Raw genomic sequence first — 15,975 nt, 5'->3', positions numbered from 1 at the left:
CACCATACATTCCATGGATGGTAGAATACAGATACCACTCCCTACGCTCATAGAGTGCATATGGCTGTGAACAGAAGTGAGATTCCCACACCAGATGTGGTGCGTCATCAACCACACCTAAGGGGAATAGCTGACCGCATCCCCCAATAGAACAAGATGTCAAGATGTTGCTACTGCTCAGCAGGGACATCCTGAGAGTGCACAAAATCCGTGAACATCGCAACGCATGCCCAAAGACTTTACCTACGTGTAGGATGGGTAATAGTGGGCAATGTATGATTGGACAAAGGGCACAAATCAGATTATGTGGATGCACGAAGAACAAACATAATGGAATGTGGACACACATCCCTCTTCGAACCATGTCTTAGCCATATCCAAGTGACAGGAAGGCTTAGTAATGAAGAGAAACAAGGTCATACCCCTGAGAACCACAAAGACATCTTTATATGAGGAATGTGACAATGGCCTAGGACAGAGTGGGGGGTGGGAGAATTTCCAGGGAGAGAGTGGCGGCTGCAGAGGTCCCACTCTCTCCCCCAAGACTCTTAAATGAAGTGCTGGGGGGACCGCACAAGGTCTCCTACCTTATCTTCGGAGAGGCAACGCCATGGTAACTGGCATCAAATGACGCCGCGTGGTCACGTTGCCATGACAACGTGACGTCACATGACCCAGTGACATTATTTGACACCGGAGCCTAGCAGGAGCGCGAGCGGGGAGATGAGAAGGCAGTGGGGCGCAGGGTCAAACGTTTGTGCACCCCTGGCCTAGGATGTTCAGTAGCCCAGACAACAAAAGATGACATAGCACCCACATCAAAGGAAGAGAACAATCTGCTGAAGGTGATTGACAAAGAGATCTTCCAAGATAAGAGAAACAAATCGGACAACTCCGCATCCACTCCATCCACCCAGTGGACATCCCCTAACCTAAGGAAAGGGAATCGAGAAGTCCACACAAACAGATCAGTGGCACAATGGGCCTGCAGACAAGAACCCTTCAGATACGCTACTGGGTTAGTGTCCACAACTCATCCACAGAGCATGTAATTGCCAACAGAACCAGAGTCTCTGATGCAATCTGATGAGATATCATCGGTTCCAGCAGGTACATTCGAATTAAGTCTGTGCTGTGGTCACAAACGTGACACCTGAAGGTATGCAAGGACTCCACCGTTCCTCAAAATGGACAATGTTAAAGCGAGCGTTTGCACGCCTCAAACACGCTACCACTGCTTTTAGCCACACAGCTGGTGGTAAAGTAGACAGCCGTCGTGGTTGGCATTTTTGCAAAAGACTAAGCACTATCAGTGCAACAACAGAGGCAAGGAAGATTACCCTCAGCTGCGTCCAGAAGGGGACGAATGTAGACAAGACCAGCTGTGTCAGCAGAAAAAGGGACCTCTCTATAGGAAGTTCCTTCTGGAAGTTGAATCCTCTAATCCATGGGCGTGCAAACTTTTTTTGCTGCACCCCCCCTGCCTGCTCCTCTCGGTACTGCACCCCCCTCCTTACCTCGACCGGCGTCATTTGACGTGTGTGACGTCACATGATCCCGCAACCTCATGTGACGCCGCGTTGCCATGGACACGAGTGACGCCGGCAGAGTCCAGGTAAGTTTTAGACTTGCTGGGTCCTCTCGGGAAAGAGCGAGGGCCTCTGCAACTGCCCGCGCCCCCCCAGACAAATCCAGCACCCCCCTGGGGGGAGCACCCCCACTATGTGCACTGCTGCTCTAATCAACAAGGGCAACCCCAAAAGAACAGGTTGTTGCCTTACCAATTCCAAGTGTGTTGGGAACACACAGTTGGAATTACCCAACAATCAAGACTTCACGACCCCGGAGGCAAGGTCAGCTTGACTCTCCCATGAACCTTGACAACGTTCATGGTCGCAGTTCCAGCATTTGTTGGAGCCAGAACTTTTACCAGGACTCTGAGGACTTGGGATACCACCACCTGGATGTTCCTTTTGTTATTCATGGGTCCTAACCATTCTATGGACTCCAGTCATCCTGGATTGGCGTTCCCGCTAGGCGTGTCTATTGCCAAAGAGACATTAAGGAGCACCCATCCATCCTAGACTGGTGCACCTACCTTGGCACCTGTGGCACCAAAGGACTTTGGAGCCACTGTGGTACTGGCCGGTACCATGTGTTATGTGGACATGGACTTTTACAAATGTTTATATGCTCCACATATATTGTTTATAGATAGTGGTATCCACAGATACCAGACGATGGATGTCCTGGAAAAGGATTGTGTATTTTCTCTGCTCTCAGGCTGCAGGCACTCCCCAGTGTAAGTAATTGTTGATAGAAATGTTGCCATTCTCCCATTGCGCCCTGCCTGTTGCCTTGGCAACCCCCTCTGTCTAAACTCTCTTGGTTTGGCTTTACCCCCCTGCTACATTTTGAGAGTTAATCAGTCCTCTGCTTATTCCTGTCTGCACAGGAAAGTGTGCTTCCTTTTGGGGCCAGCAGCCATTAGAAGCAGCCTGTGACCCATCTCCTGGTAGAATTACCTTAATTCACCTCTCCCCTACATATGTTCCTTACCCACAGTTCCCCTCATTTGTTGTTATTGTTTGATTTACAATAAAAGAACAGAAACAAATGAAGGGCTCAGTGTGCATCTAAAGGGAGTGAGTTAAACTGCCTGTCTCTACCACTAGTCACAGTGGGCAGGAGCCGGAACAGAATCTGTCATGTACCTTCTCCCTAACTCCTCCTATAGCCACTTCAAGAATCGTCAAGTGAAACTCATTGTGCCCAATTTGGAGCGAAGACCTTTATACAATAACGCAAACAAGTGCAAGATGCAGATTACGAAACTTGTGTCAATTGTGTACATTTGCTTTTTTACATCACCCACTTTATTTGTTCAAATTTACCCTACTTGGCCATATATTCAACTTAATTCTATACTCCATTGTGAAATACTCCTGTAGTTTCCGATTTTACATAAATATTATTTTTCAAATTCTTTTAGAGCGATTCTGATTGACACAGATTTTCTATAAAGTAGTTCATAACCGTGCCGATTGCCGAAACATTGGCATCTCTGCAGCACTCTTTGCTATTTATTAGTATGCTTTTTATTTTTTTCATTTATAGGTATCAGTTTGTATTTTAATTTAGTTTAAATATAAAAGTTGGCTGAGAGCTTACCTATTATTGCAATTGTAACATATGGAACTGCTTTGCAAGAGCATTCCAGGAAGGGCTAAGACCATTTGGAGATTGTGTCTGTTACAAAGGCCTATGGGACGCATCCCTGTGTAAGTCTGCTGGCATCACTGCAGGTAATCCTCATAAAAAGAAAAAGCTTTTTAGTGGGATTGATTATTAGATAAATGAGAGTCTGCGCTTGGCACCGGGAAGGCCTAAGCTTCTCTCTGGTGTCCTCATCTTCCATAGAATACGGAACTCATTCATCACCCTGCAATTCGTTTAATATTTGCTTCTGGCTATTGCTGTACAGCGCAGTTTCATGAGGCATAGAAGTTGCAGTCTGATTTAGTAGCATACTGTATACAGTTATTGCAGAAAAATGAAAGCACACAAAGGCACATTATGAAATGTTACCTTGTTTTAAAATGTAACCTGTTATTGGCATGGAGGGAGGGTGGGGGTGGGGGGGGGGCTGCGAGACATGGGTGCTGGTCTCCTGTGAGATATTTTTGGGAGTTTTGAAAATAGATTTCCTGAGGTGCCTTGGTTGTGTGTGTGTGGTTAAGTTCTTGCTACTCTCTGTCATCCTCACACTTCTTCACTCGGCTATCAAAGCTGACGTTAACCACCTGGCACAAGAATCACAGAACATCACCAGGACACATAGAGGTTTAAGGAATGTTTAGACCACAATGTACATGTAGCCATGTATAAAAATGGTATACAGTTCTCTCTCATGTTGGCAGTAAACCTGGTAAGTATGCAGGATTGCAAGCAACAATCATGGAGGTTTGCCCTCACACCCTGGTGAGGTGTCATATGTATACAAGGCATGTGACAAGATGCTCTGTGTCCACTGTTAGTGACACAAGAGGTGTGGCTGTTTTCTGAGTCTATATACTCTTTGAAAAAGTCCTGGCTTGGACGAAACGCGTAAGAGTGTTCATGCTGTTGTACATTGCTGGTTACTAATAAACTTTTTTATATTCATACAACTGGCTGAGTGAAGGTGCTGTGAACCTCGGAAGCAATCTCTATTTTTTTCATATATAAGACACAGCACTGCCTAAAGTTAGTGTGTTAAGTCTGGGTTCAAGTTCAAGAGAGTCTGCAGCAGTTAAGGACGTCAGATACAATTACTAGCTGACCATACACTGTGTTCAGGGATCTGACACAGATGGTGATCTCCCTTAGGGAGGGGTGATCCAACTCTATTAAGAGAGGAGGAACTTTCTGAGAGGGATGTACTCCACCAAAATGAGCAATGAGCGGCTAGAACGACCGCTATGAGGGGCAGTCTGTCCAGGATGATGCAAATAAAGAAGCCCTTGTTCACCGCAACCCTTCTGTGTGAGTGTGGAGTCATTCTGCAGAAGGAGGTACCACAGCGGAGGTCCTCATCAGATACATCCCCCTGCAGCCACAGAGATCCTGATGAGGTGGAGGCGCTGCATCGTATGTGAGTAAGACTCAGATCACACTACCTCAGATGCCTGTCGTGCTGATATCCCCACTACCATCCAGCGGGAGACTCAGGAGTCCTGTAAGCCAGAAAGGTGCACCACACACTATACATACATGTAATGGGGCCAGTAGACCACAGGGGCCAATGTGAGATTGGGTGGGGGCCGAGAAACAGTTACATACAGAACACTCTGCTTTTGTTATGGGTTAAACAGTGTCTCATGTCTACCTGAAATAGCCAATCTGAGTTCAAAATAGTTACCAACTTTTCTGCAAGGATGTAGTGGGGTAACACTTTGGAGGCAGGAGGTACTTTTTTCTGTAGTTACCACTCTGCAATCCCATATAATATGCTGTGAAACTGCTTCCCCCTCATGTCTTTTCCTGCACAGGAGAAACCGCTTCATAGCATATCGATTAGGGCCATAGTCCCAGATCCACAAACCTCAGTGTGGTCACTTAATACTGTATGACGTTAACCTAATAGAATGTCACACTAAGCCTCATCACATATCTTCAAAGACTGATAACGTAACGCTAAGTCATGTTTTCTCCTATAAAGTGTAATTCGATTCCTATAATGGCTGTTAGGGATATTGAAATATAAATTAGATGGAAATTAGGTGTTACCCTAATTTCACTTATTCACAAAACTGCATTAAGGTTAAAGCAGGAACTTAACGTTATGTTAGTTAGGTCATAGCTGAACTTGGTGTTACATCCACAACCTGAAATAGGGCTTTTGCAGGGTCTGACTAAGTATAATGCCTCAAATATGTATGAGTAACAAACATAGCATTATTTTTAGTGTTATTACACTCTACTCTCCTCTGTAGGTCATCTTACTGGCTGACCGACTCTTCTCTGTGCATCTGCAGTATACTAAACACTGTAACAATGACAGAAAAGCAAAGAGTGTTTCCAAAATCCGGCCCTTCTACTGTCCCATCCAATTATCTTAAGTGTGGAAATTTCCCTGCAAATATGGGACAGTTAGCAACTTGAGCTGTGAAGCCGTTCTCAAAACCACAGCAGCTGGCATTTTCAGTATTATTTATTACACAAATGCCATCAATATTTCTCAGAAGAGCAAACCACGTAAAGTATGTGATTACAATGATATAGGAGACGTAATGGAAACTATTTGACAGGCTGTGTCTTACTTTTAAATATATTCGGGATAAAGGCTTTAGATCTTACCGCACTCTGTTTAGATAATCACATGTGGGTGTAGTTTTTCTTAGTAAGGTGGAAGAGTGGCCGGGATCCCACTTCTGTCACGTAGTTATACATGGAGCTGGATATCCTAAGATGCCGCACTATTCTAATAAAGTCTTACACAAGACATTTTAACATAATAAACTGTTTATTTACAGGTTGCAAATTAACAGTTGATTATGCTAAAATGTCTTGTGTAAGATTTTACTGTTAAATATGAGTCTGCTGGAAAAGTGATTTATATACATTGTACATCCTTGTGTTAAAGACCTGACATGGATCATATGCACAAAGCGCCATATTTACGAAGTGCTACTCCATAAGATACCTTCCATGCTGCAAGACAGCTTACAGCCTATTCACTTGAATGGACTATAAGGAGCCATATTTACTAAGACATGCTTGAAGGTGTTTCATCGAGTACTATAGCTCTTGGTAAATATTGGCCATTAATTAGAGCTAAGCAGCCATCCTGGTTTAGACCCTTGTGTAAGAGAGAATGATGGCACGTGTGAGTCATTCACCCTCATTCAATATGCTGGGAAGTCATCTTCTCTATGCTAGGGAAGATGAAAAAGACTCAAACTTCCCTAGCAAGACAGCTTCACAGCATATGGATTTGGGGGTCACAGGGAGCAATTGATTTCCTTTGATTGATGGAGGGAGAAACAAAATAGCACATTCATCTTTAATAGGGGGATTTGGTTAAATAGTACCCTCCTCCCTTCTGGATAACCTCCTCTGTCAGTGCAAGGACCATAAATTTATTTATAAAATATTTTACCAGGAAGTAAATAAATGGTTAGCTGCTCCTCTCAGCATTCCTCTGGTTATCTCCTGCCCTTCTATTTCTGTATTGAATCATTTCTCCTCTCTTCATGTTGAGTCAGCATTAGTTTCCATTTCTGCCTCTAATGGGACATTTATCTTCCTTAGCCGACTACTTCTTGCTGCCTGTGGTTTGCACAAACAAAGGCCCATGTAGAGCCAAAGTGAACCAATGGCAGTGATATTTGTGACGAGTTAAACCTAGGTATCTGATTTTTTTTAATGAGATAAATATAAGTATGTTTAAAGATTTTTGAAAGTTGCCTAAAAAATCTTAGCAAATATTAATAGAGGTTTGGACGGTGCTTATCTTAATGCAAATTAAGTAGCCTCACCATTTCCTTCCTCTTTCCTAATTGGTGATCTGAAAGATGGAGGATAATGCTTTGATCTGATGACATTATCATTGGCATCTTGACAAAGGTCCATGGTTAGGACTGAAACATTGATTTGATTTCACTTTAAATATATCCAATATTGGTCCTCTGGAGCGCTGCCTTTTTTCCCTGCTTGGCAGGAGAATACATTGCTTCCTGCTTTTAAAGGAAGCCTGGGGGAGGGAGCTACTACAGGTATTAGCACTCATGGTGCTACATGGCGAATATGCACAAAGGTGGCTACAGTATAACACAACAGGGACACATATTCACTGTGTCATCTGCCAGACACATACTGAACGGAAATACTTTATTGTAGAACAAAACTCTACAAACCGCAGGAAGTGATTGCGCTGGCTTCCCACAGCACACAAAGTGTTACTGGGTTGACATGTATAAGGCACCTTATGAGGAATGGGGTATGGAGTCAGACCCAACAGGGTCAGAAGTTGCACCCACACAACCTGTTATTCAGAACAACAACTCTAGTACAGTAGTGAGAGCTAAACCAGCTGATAGCTATCATCACTGTCACAATATACTTAGTTATGAGCTCTACTTCTCATTGAGTGCTCATACCTGTACAGAGCACTATTCTGGGATAGAGAAGCAGGTCTAATAAGCAGTATTCTGCCATGAGACACCTTCTGGCGCAGGAAGACACCTAACAGTCCATTTAGTTGAATAGACTAGTGTATTCCAGCACCGAAGGTACTTAGTAAATATGGCCCACTGTCTTTATCCTTTATAAAATTAGAAGAACTATGAACGCAAGTCACCAGCTCACTTTATTATATTACTTTCTGCAGCTGCCTTAGGCTAAGGCCCCGCTCCCTCAGTCAGCGCGCCCGCACTGCAGACAGGCGGGGCGCTGACAGACACAGACCGCGATATGCGGTCTGTAGGGAGCGGGAGCCGGGGCTGGAGTGGGAGGGAGGGGCGTGGTTTAAGCGGAAGGGGGCGTGGTTTAAGCGGAGGGACCCGCTACCCCCCCCCACCCTCCACGGGCTCGGGCTCCTGGACTGCAGGAGGGAGCTGCTGCGGGCTGCCCTACTCACACGCTGACACTCAGGCACACACTCAGGCACATACACACACACTCAGGCACATACACACACACTCAGGCACACACAGACACACAGACAGGCACTCATGCACCCACACATACACAGGCAGGCACTCACGCACACACATACACACACAGATAGGCACTCAGACACACACATACACACACAGACAGACAGGCACTCACGCTGCTTTCCCTCCACACTCTCCTCCCCGCTCCCCAAAGCCTCCCCTCCTCCCGAAGCCTCCCCTCCTCATTGGCTCACAGCCACACCACGTGACGCGTCGACGCTTGGGATTACAATTCTCTTGAATCCCCTAGCGGCTGACGCGTCACAGCGTGTAGTGAGCTGTGCAGCCAGGGGGGACCGGGACCGGCTCGGGAGGATTCCCCTGCTGGTGGGGAATGCTCATGCGGCCGCCCGCGCCACCGGGCGCAGCGGATCCCAGGCCTTACTTGCTGTGTTTCACCTTGTTTTTACTTGTGTGTCAGAAAACCTGTGTTTTATTTAATGTGACCTGGCCTCAGTAACTCACAGCCCTCTCTGTGTAAGGAATCAGGGAACACGTCCTTTGCGACGTCTTCCCTCCTTACCTGTCTTATCTCAGACCTCCGCTCTGGCACTAGTGCGTGCGCTCACCCCCGCTCTTCTTACAGAGCGCACGCGCAGCTCTACTAGTGTGCCACTGAGCTTAGCTCCGCCCCCACGGATGTGCCGCGCTTCTCTCACGCGCGGCACGCACACGTGATGACGTGCACCGCTCCCCAGCTGCGTGGCAAGTATTCAATTAGCCCACTTGTCTCCTGCAGCCAATCCTTGTCTCTGCAGAGGCCGCGCCTCCGCTCCGCCTCCTTTGCTACTGGTTCCTGTTTCCCATACGTACCCTGCAGTTCTTGTCATACCTTGCTGAGCATAACCTCTTGTAGCCTTGAGCTCCTACGTCCGTTGTGCCCTGCTCCTTGTCTTGTATTTTTCTTGCAGTTAACCCTTCGTGTACCGACCCGGCTTGTCTTTGGAGTATCTCTGGCTATTGACCCGGCTTATCTTCGACTCTGCTGATCTCTCCAACACAGACCACGGCTATACGGACATCTACTATTCGGACCTCTCCAAACCCAGACCACGGTTAACGGACTTGACTATTCTGAGCTCTATACTCCAAAACCTTGGCAAGTATCGACTAACCCACTCTCTCCAACCCAGACCCGGCTACGTTTGACAATCCGCCTGCCAGGCACGCTTCCGCTGCTGTGGGTGCGTGGTTTATTACCTCCCCACCTCAGTACCGAGGTCCTGTCTTGCTCGTGGGCAGTGCAAGAGTTACACTCTGTAGCCCTAGGCTGGGACTAAACTGAAGTCAGGATCATCAGGAGTTATAACACAATATCTTGTTCAGAACTTCTGACAAAGGCAACTCCTCACAAAGGCAATGCACCCTGAGAAGCCAACAACAGACATCTACTGTATGTAAACTCCCTTATAGCCGGGCAGGGAGGGCTACCAATATATGTGTCTCTATTTTGAGGTTCCATTTGGATAACTGCAACAAACTTCAGTTCACCAAGTGTATTGTACTTTGCAATTCTCCCTTGTTCCTAACTCTAGATGTCCCAACTTCTATATTACCTTGCTAATGTATTTACTCTGATTGTCATTGCCTGTAAGATATGTATATAAAGAAGCATGAGTCACATTTCTCTCCAACCACAGTTTTGGAAGTTCCCCAATTCCCCAAATGACCTGCAATATGAAAATATCAAATTCCTCAATTTTGTTCCCTAGGCTTGTAATATATGTGTGTATTCATTGAATTGATTAATTACTTCTCTTTTTTTCTATTCATTTCCTCCTACTCATTGTACTTTCAACAAGCTCGGATTTGCTCTCTATTCATACATTTGATCTCAGAGTTTGTTCATTGCTATGTCCAGATTAATTTGGGTTAGTTCTCTGTTACAGTCTTTGTTTTATAGTTATGCTACAAATACAGTACAACTAACAGAAACGTCTCCAATAGTGGTCTTTCTCACGGGAGACCAAACTATTACACTGGGATCGCAATCACCAGACAGAATGTAGGAGTTAAATAAGACACCGTGTATTTTGGCTGAAGCAAACAGAGCGACACAGTACTAAAACACAGTCCAACTCACCAGGCAACAGTATTAGGGGGGACTCCAAGCTAACTAAGTGCTGGGAGCTGCTTAAGCAAGCTTAACCAGGATGTCTCCACGATCTGTCCGTCTCATTATATCCCAGTAACTTGGGATCACCGCCTTTTCGGGTCACAGTTCATATTTGTAGTCAGTCTCTAGTCACCGAGACTGACCATGAACAACTGTGGAACTCTGATTGGCATTGGCTTACATAGAACCCTGAACTCCATCTGAAAGCATGGAGAACCGGGTACTGACCAATTAGCGAAGAGATTTGTCTTCACTGAGACAATCCGGTACCAGGGGCTCACCCTGGAAGGACCAATCAGAACTGGGGGATGGAAAAGTGCTGTAAGACAGCTCAAGGGGCGGGGCTTCAGGAAGGGGAAAATATGAACTGGCCAACAGGGAATGAGCAGACAGGGCTAGGACCCAGGCATTGCTGCCTGGTTTCAGCTCCATGCCTCCCTCAGGGCTCCATGCCTCCCTCAGGGCGAGACGCCTCACTGCCAGGGAGAGAACAATACTCCAAACTTGGAGAGTGTACTTCCCCAGAAGGTGGGCGCATCCCAGTCCAACTCCCCTTTATCTCACAACACTGCACCTAATACAATGGACAATCCTTGGATTCACTGTATGCTGGCCACGCTAAGTGAATCACGGGCCCAACATACAATGAACCTTACAGAAAATACATAGTGAACACAAAAAACAAATAAACTGTCGTTAGTCATCTCTAATATAGGGAACACCTATAAACATATGCAGCAATTTTGGCTACACTTAAATGGCCATTTTAACCCAATACCTGGGTCGCCATCATGACGGGTAGGGACAAACTGTGGGCTTAACCTTTAATGTGCTGTGCCAGGCTGTCCCTACCATTACAGTCTTACACCCACTGTCCTTAAATCAACTCTCCTGGGACAGTGTTTCAACAGCACACCATGTGTCCAGCACCCAATACCTCTTTACATAACCCTCTGCTTCCAGCACCCCAGGCCCAGATTCACGAAGGGATGCTAGCACACCGTACCTCCCATTCAAGAGGGTTGTTCATGAAGCTCTGCCATTGGTTACCGCACCTGTACCTGCGTCAAGTCCCATTAAAGTCAATGGGAGATAGAGCTAATTGAGCTGCATTAAGGCGTAATGTAGCTTGATGAATCTGGGTGCAAGTGAGCTAAGCTTAGCACCCTTTATTAATTCGGGATTTTTGACCCAATCAGACTCAGGCAGTGCTCTTTTACATTTATTTGTACCCATCTCGTTTACACTCAAGACAGTCTCCTAAACCAACCAAACAGTGCTTATATAACATGCCCTGCACCTAGGGGTTTTACACCAGACAGTGCTCTTATAATGCACACGTACAGGTAGAAATAGGACCATTTGCTGCGGCCCATTCTCACACAATGTAGAGCAGTTAAGCTCTCCAGGTCACAGGGATGGATAACATCCTCTCTTCTCTTACCTGCTGCTTGTTGAAAACCAGAAGCACATTCTGCAGGTCCAGGGACAGCTGGGCATGTGAGGCTCTGAGAGACATCTGCAAAGATGGGAAATGACATCAGTCAGAGCGCTGATAATGAAATAGTTCCAGATTCTAGCACGGTCTGAGAGTTGGATGGGAATTTATTATGAAGAACGCAACCCGGGGAGAAGGGATTAGCACCTAAGTTCTCATAGTTTGTATGGCAATAGCAGTACACCCCAACTTATTATTACAATACAGGTGACACTGATTTGCTTATCTGTCGGGATTTCCATCTTAGAAGCTATGCTATTACTAAATAATAATTTTACAGACTGTTTTTTACAGTAAATATGAATGCAATGTTTCAGTTATCTTTTCTTACGTTTATGGTTTCATTTGTGTGTGTCCTTTTACATTTTGCCTTGCTATGTAAATGTCCGAGACACGCTTGACTTGGACTGGTAACACATCAGGGTGTCTTGACACACTGGCTGAGAATCCCCAGGATTGGGGAAGAGAGCCACTAGGAAGTCAGAGGTGGAGATAGGAGATAATGGCATACATCATCTAATGTGGAAGGATGGGAATGCAACACTGCTTAGAGATAGGCATCTCATTAATGTCATCATGAGGGCGGGAGTGACTGATGCTAGAACTTTTGTTATACGGGAGAAGGTTAGGATGACAGTGATAAGTAACAGATGATAGGATAGCTCCTGTAAAATAGCATAGTCTGAATATTATGTGGGGCCAGGTGAACTATTGTTATTTCTCACAAGGGTGATGTTACTCAGAAGGGTGCTGGACTTCTTTGTCTCCAAGTTCTGTTGAATCAGACTCCCATCTCTGGTCTCCAGGACTATTTCAGAGTCTGAGTGAGGGAAAGAAGAGACATACATGATGGAGTGTGGGACTTTCCGTGATTGAGTATTTGGGCATTTGTCATCTATGAGTGTTTTTGTTGGTGTCCCAGTGTGTATGCAGTGCCCTATTTGTCTCTTAGCAGATAAGACTGTGCCCCAACAGGCTCACAGTCTGATCTCTTACTACTTTTATATATGCATAGAGAAAAGATTGAGTAGACTTTATCTGGACTACATATGTGCATGTGTTTTTGTACAGTATGTGTATATAGGCTCCTGTGAGAGCAGAAACATTGATTTCTCAAATAAAGTAAATATTGTTATTTTCAGTCCTGAGAGTACCCAGTTTTTCATCGTATGTATGTATATATTATATAATATAGTGTGTGTGTGTGTATATATATATATATATATACTAGTTGATATACCCGGCATTGCCCGGGCTTGCAGGGGCGGGGGGGCGTGGAAGGGCAGGGGGCATGGAGTGGAAGGGCGGGGGGGGCAAAGGGCAGGGAGGGGCAAAGGGCAGGGAGGGGCGGGGGGGCAAAGGGCAGGGAGGGGCGGGGGGTTAAAGGGCAGGGAGGGGCAGGGGCAAAGGGCAGGGAGGGGAGGGGGGGCCAAAGAGCAGGGAGGGGCAGGGGGGCAACGGGCAGGAGGGGGGGGGCAAAGGGCAGAGAGGGGGGGGCAAATGGCAGGGAGGGGGGGGGGTAAAGGGCAGGGAGGGGGGGTAAAGGGCAGGGAGGGGGGCAAAGGGCAGGGAGGGGGGAGCAAAGGGCAGGGAGTGGGGGCAAAGGGCGGGGAAGGGGGGGGCAAAGGGCAGGGAGGGGGGGCAAAGGGCAGGGAGGGGGGGCAAAGGGCAGGGAGGGGGAGGGCAAAGGGCAGGGAGGGGGGGCAAAGGGAAGGGGGGGCAAAGGGCATGGAAGGGGGGCAAAGGGCAGGGAAGGGGGGTGGCAAAGGGCAGGGAAGGGGGGTGGCAAAGGGCAGGGAAGGGGGGTGGCAAAGGGCAGGGAAGGGAGGGGGGCAAAGGGCAGGGAAGGGGGGGGCAAAGGGCAGGGAAGGGGGGGGCAAAGGGCAGGGAAGGGGGGGCAAAGGGCAGGGAAGGGGGGGCAAAGGGCAGGGAAGGGGGGGCAAAGGGCAGGGAAGGGGGGCAAAGGGCAAGGAAGGGGGGGCAAAGGGCAGGGAGGGGGGGCAAAGGGCAGGGAGGGGGGGCAAAGGGCAGGGAGGGGGGGCAAAGGGCAGGGAGGGGGAGGGCAAAGGGCAGGGTGGGGGGGCAAAGGGCAGGGAAGGGCAAAGGGCAGGGAAAAGCAAAGGGCAGGGAAGGGAGGGGGGCAAAGGGCAGGGAAGGGGGGGCAAAGGGCAGGGAAGGGGGGCAAAGGGAAGGGGGGGCAAAGGGCAGGGAAGGGGGGGCAAAGGGCAGGGAAGGGGGGCAAAGGGCAAGGAAGGGGGGGCAAAGGGCAGGGAGGGGGGGCAAAGGGCAGGGAGGGGGGGGCAAAGGGCAGGGAGGGGGGGCAAAGGGCAGGGAGGGGGGGCAAAGGGCAGGGAGGGGGAGGGCAAAGGGCAGGGTGGGGGGGCAAAGGGCAGGGAAGGGCAAAGGGCAGGGAAAAGCAAAGGGCAGGGAAGGGAGGGGGGCAAAGGGCAGGGAAGGGGGGGCAAAGGGCAGGGAAGGGGGGCAAAGGGAAGGGGGGGCAAAGGGCAGGGAAGGGGGGGCAAAGGGCAGGGAGGGGGGGCAAAGGGAAGGGGAGGGCAAAGGGCAGGGAGGGGGGGCAAAGGGCAGGGAGGGGGGGGGCAAAGGGCAGGGAAGGGAAAAGGGCAGGGAAGGGGGGGACAAAGGAAAGGGGGGACAAAGGAAGGGGGGGCAAATGGAAGGGGGGGCAAAGGGAAGGGGGGGCAAAGGGAAGAGGGGGCAAAGGGAAGGGGGGGCAAAGGGCAGGGGGGCAAAGGGCAGGGAAGGGGGGGAAAGGGCAGGCAAGGGGGGGCAAAGGGCAGGCAAGGGGGGGCAAAGGGCAGTGAGGGCAGTGGCAAAGGGCAGGGAGGAGGGGCAAAGGGCAGGGAGGGGGGGGGGGGCAAAGGGCAGGGAGGGGGATGCAAAGGGCAGGGAGGGGGGGCAAAGGGCAGGGGGGGCAAAGGGCTGGGGGGGGCAAAGGGCAGGGGGGGCAAAGGGCAGGGGGGCAAAGGACAGGGAGGCAAAGGACAGGGAGGGGGGGCAAAGGACAGGGAGGGGGGGGGCAAAGGACAGGGGGGCAAAGGGCAGGGGGGGCAAAGGGCAGGGGGGGCAAAGGGCAGGGGGGGAGTCAGGGACGCATGAAAGAACCCATTTCCCTGCGTTTCCTCACCTTGCACCCGGCCACGCTCCTCCTCTTCGTCCGGATACCGGCCGCCCTCCTCCTCCACCTCGGGTGCGAGGAGGAGTCTGTGACCCCCGGCGAGGCTGAGACACTCCGGAGAGGAGGTGCTGTGCCCCGCCGTTGAACATGCCCTTCATGGGAGAGGCAGAGAGAGCCGAGGAGCGCTCTCGGGGATGGGGAGCTGGGGGAGCGGCCTATGTGAGGTGAGAGCCGCAGAGAGCGTGCTCTGTGTGGGGGGTGGGGGGGATTTGGAGTGGGAGCGGTGTGTGTGAGGGTGAGTGCCGGGGAAGTGTGAGAGCCGGGGGGAGGGTGAGAGCCGGGGGAAGGGAGCAACCTGTGGGAGGTGAGAGCCAGGGGGAGTGAGAGCCGGGGAAGGGTGAGAGCCGGGGGAAGGGAGCGGACTGTGGGAGGTGAGAGCCAGGGAAGGGAGCGGCCTGTGGGAGGAGAGAGCAGGAGAGAGCGTGCTCTGGGGGGCCAATGAGAGCCGTGGGAGGGCGGGCGGACCAATCAAATGGTCTCCAGACACTCACATCCAAGATTTTCAAATATATATATATAGATATTCCAACACAGAGAAGAGAATCCCCCAAAAAAGCACTCTAGCATACATGAAATGTATCAAAAATGTATTCATCACATATAGACATAAATAAATAAAAAGGAGCAAAGCTGTAATGATACTGAAACCTCCTGGGATAAGTAGATTGAAGCAAAATTAGGCTTAAATACAAATACCACAAATCATAAGGAGAGACAGTAACTGAACCTAGGATGTGGAGACAAAAAAATGCTGGCAAACAGTGCTACACTGCATAAACAGTAAATGTACCCATAAGTATGAAGGTGTAGAGGCAAGAAAGTTTCTTGCCTCAGAACACTCAGACCGGCCGGTCAAAGGCTACCAAATGTGAGGCCCCCTGTGTGAGGTAAGGGTGTGAGAATCACAGCGTCAATGACAGCAAAATCACATAATGTAAAGTAACCAATTGATAAGGCACACACAGAG

The 15,975-nt window shown here is 49.0% G+C and overlaps 1 protein-coding gene across 1 annotated transcript in view; it reads right to left on the bottom strand.

The window, feature by feature from the left end:
- Positions 1 to 15,975, bottom strand: part of LOC142490742 (inactive dipeptidyl peptidase 10-like) — a 75,894-nt gene that overhangs the window by 47,565 nt on the left and 12,354 nt on the right. Inside the window, exons 5-6 of the mRNA XM_075593158.1 lie at positions 12,538 to 12,632; positions 11,759 to 11,833 (exon numbers count right to left, since the gene is read on the bottom strand). Of these exons, the coding sequence (XP_075449273.1) occupies positions 11,759 to 11,833; positions 12,538 to 12,632 (170 nt within the window). The remainder of the gene's footprint in view (positions 1 to 11,758; positions 11,834 to 12,537; positions 12,633 to 15,975) is intronic.

The sequence above is a fragment of the Ascaphus truei genome, chromosome 3 (genome assembly GCF_040206685.1).
Source record: "Ascaphus truei isolate aAscTru1 chromosome 3, aAscTru1.hap1, whole genome shotgun sequence".
Classification (NCBI taxonomy): domain Eukaryota; kingdom Metazoa; phylum Chordata; class Amphibia; order Anura; family Ascaphidae; genus Ascaphus; species Ascaphus truei.
Note: the sequence above shows the minus strand (reverse complement) of the source record. Positions and strands in the feature narration are given on the sequence as shown.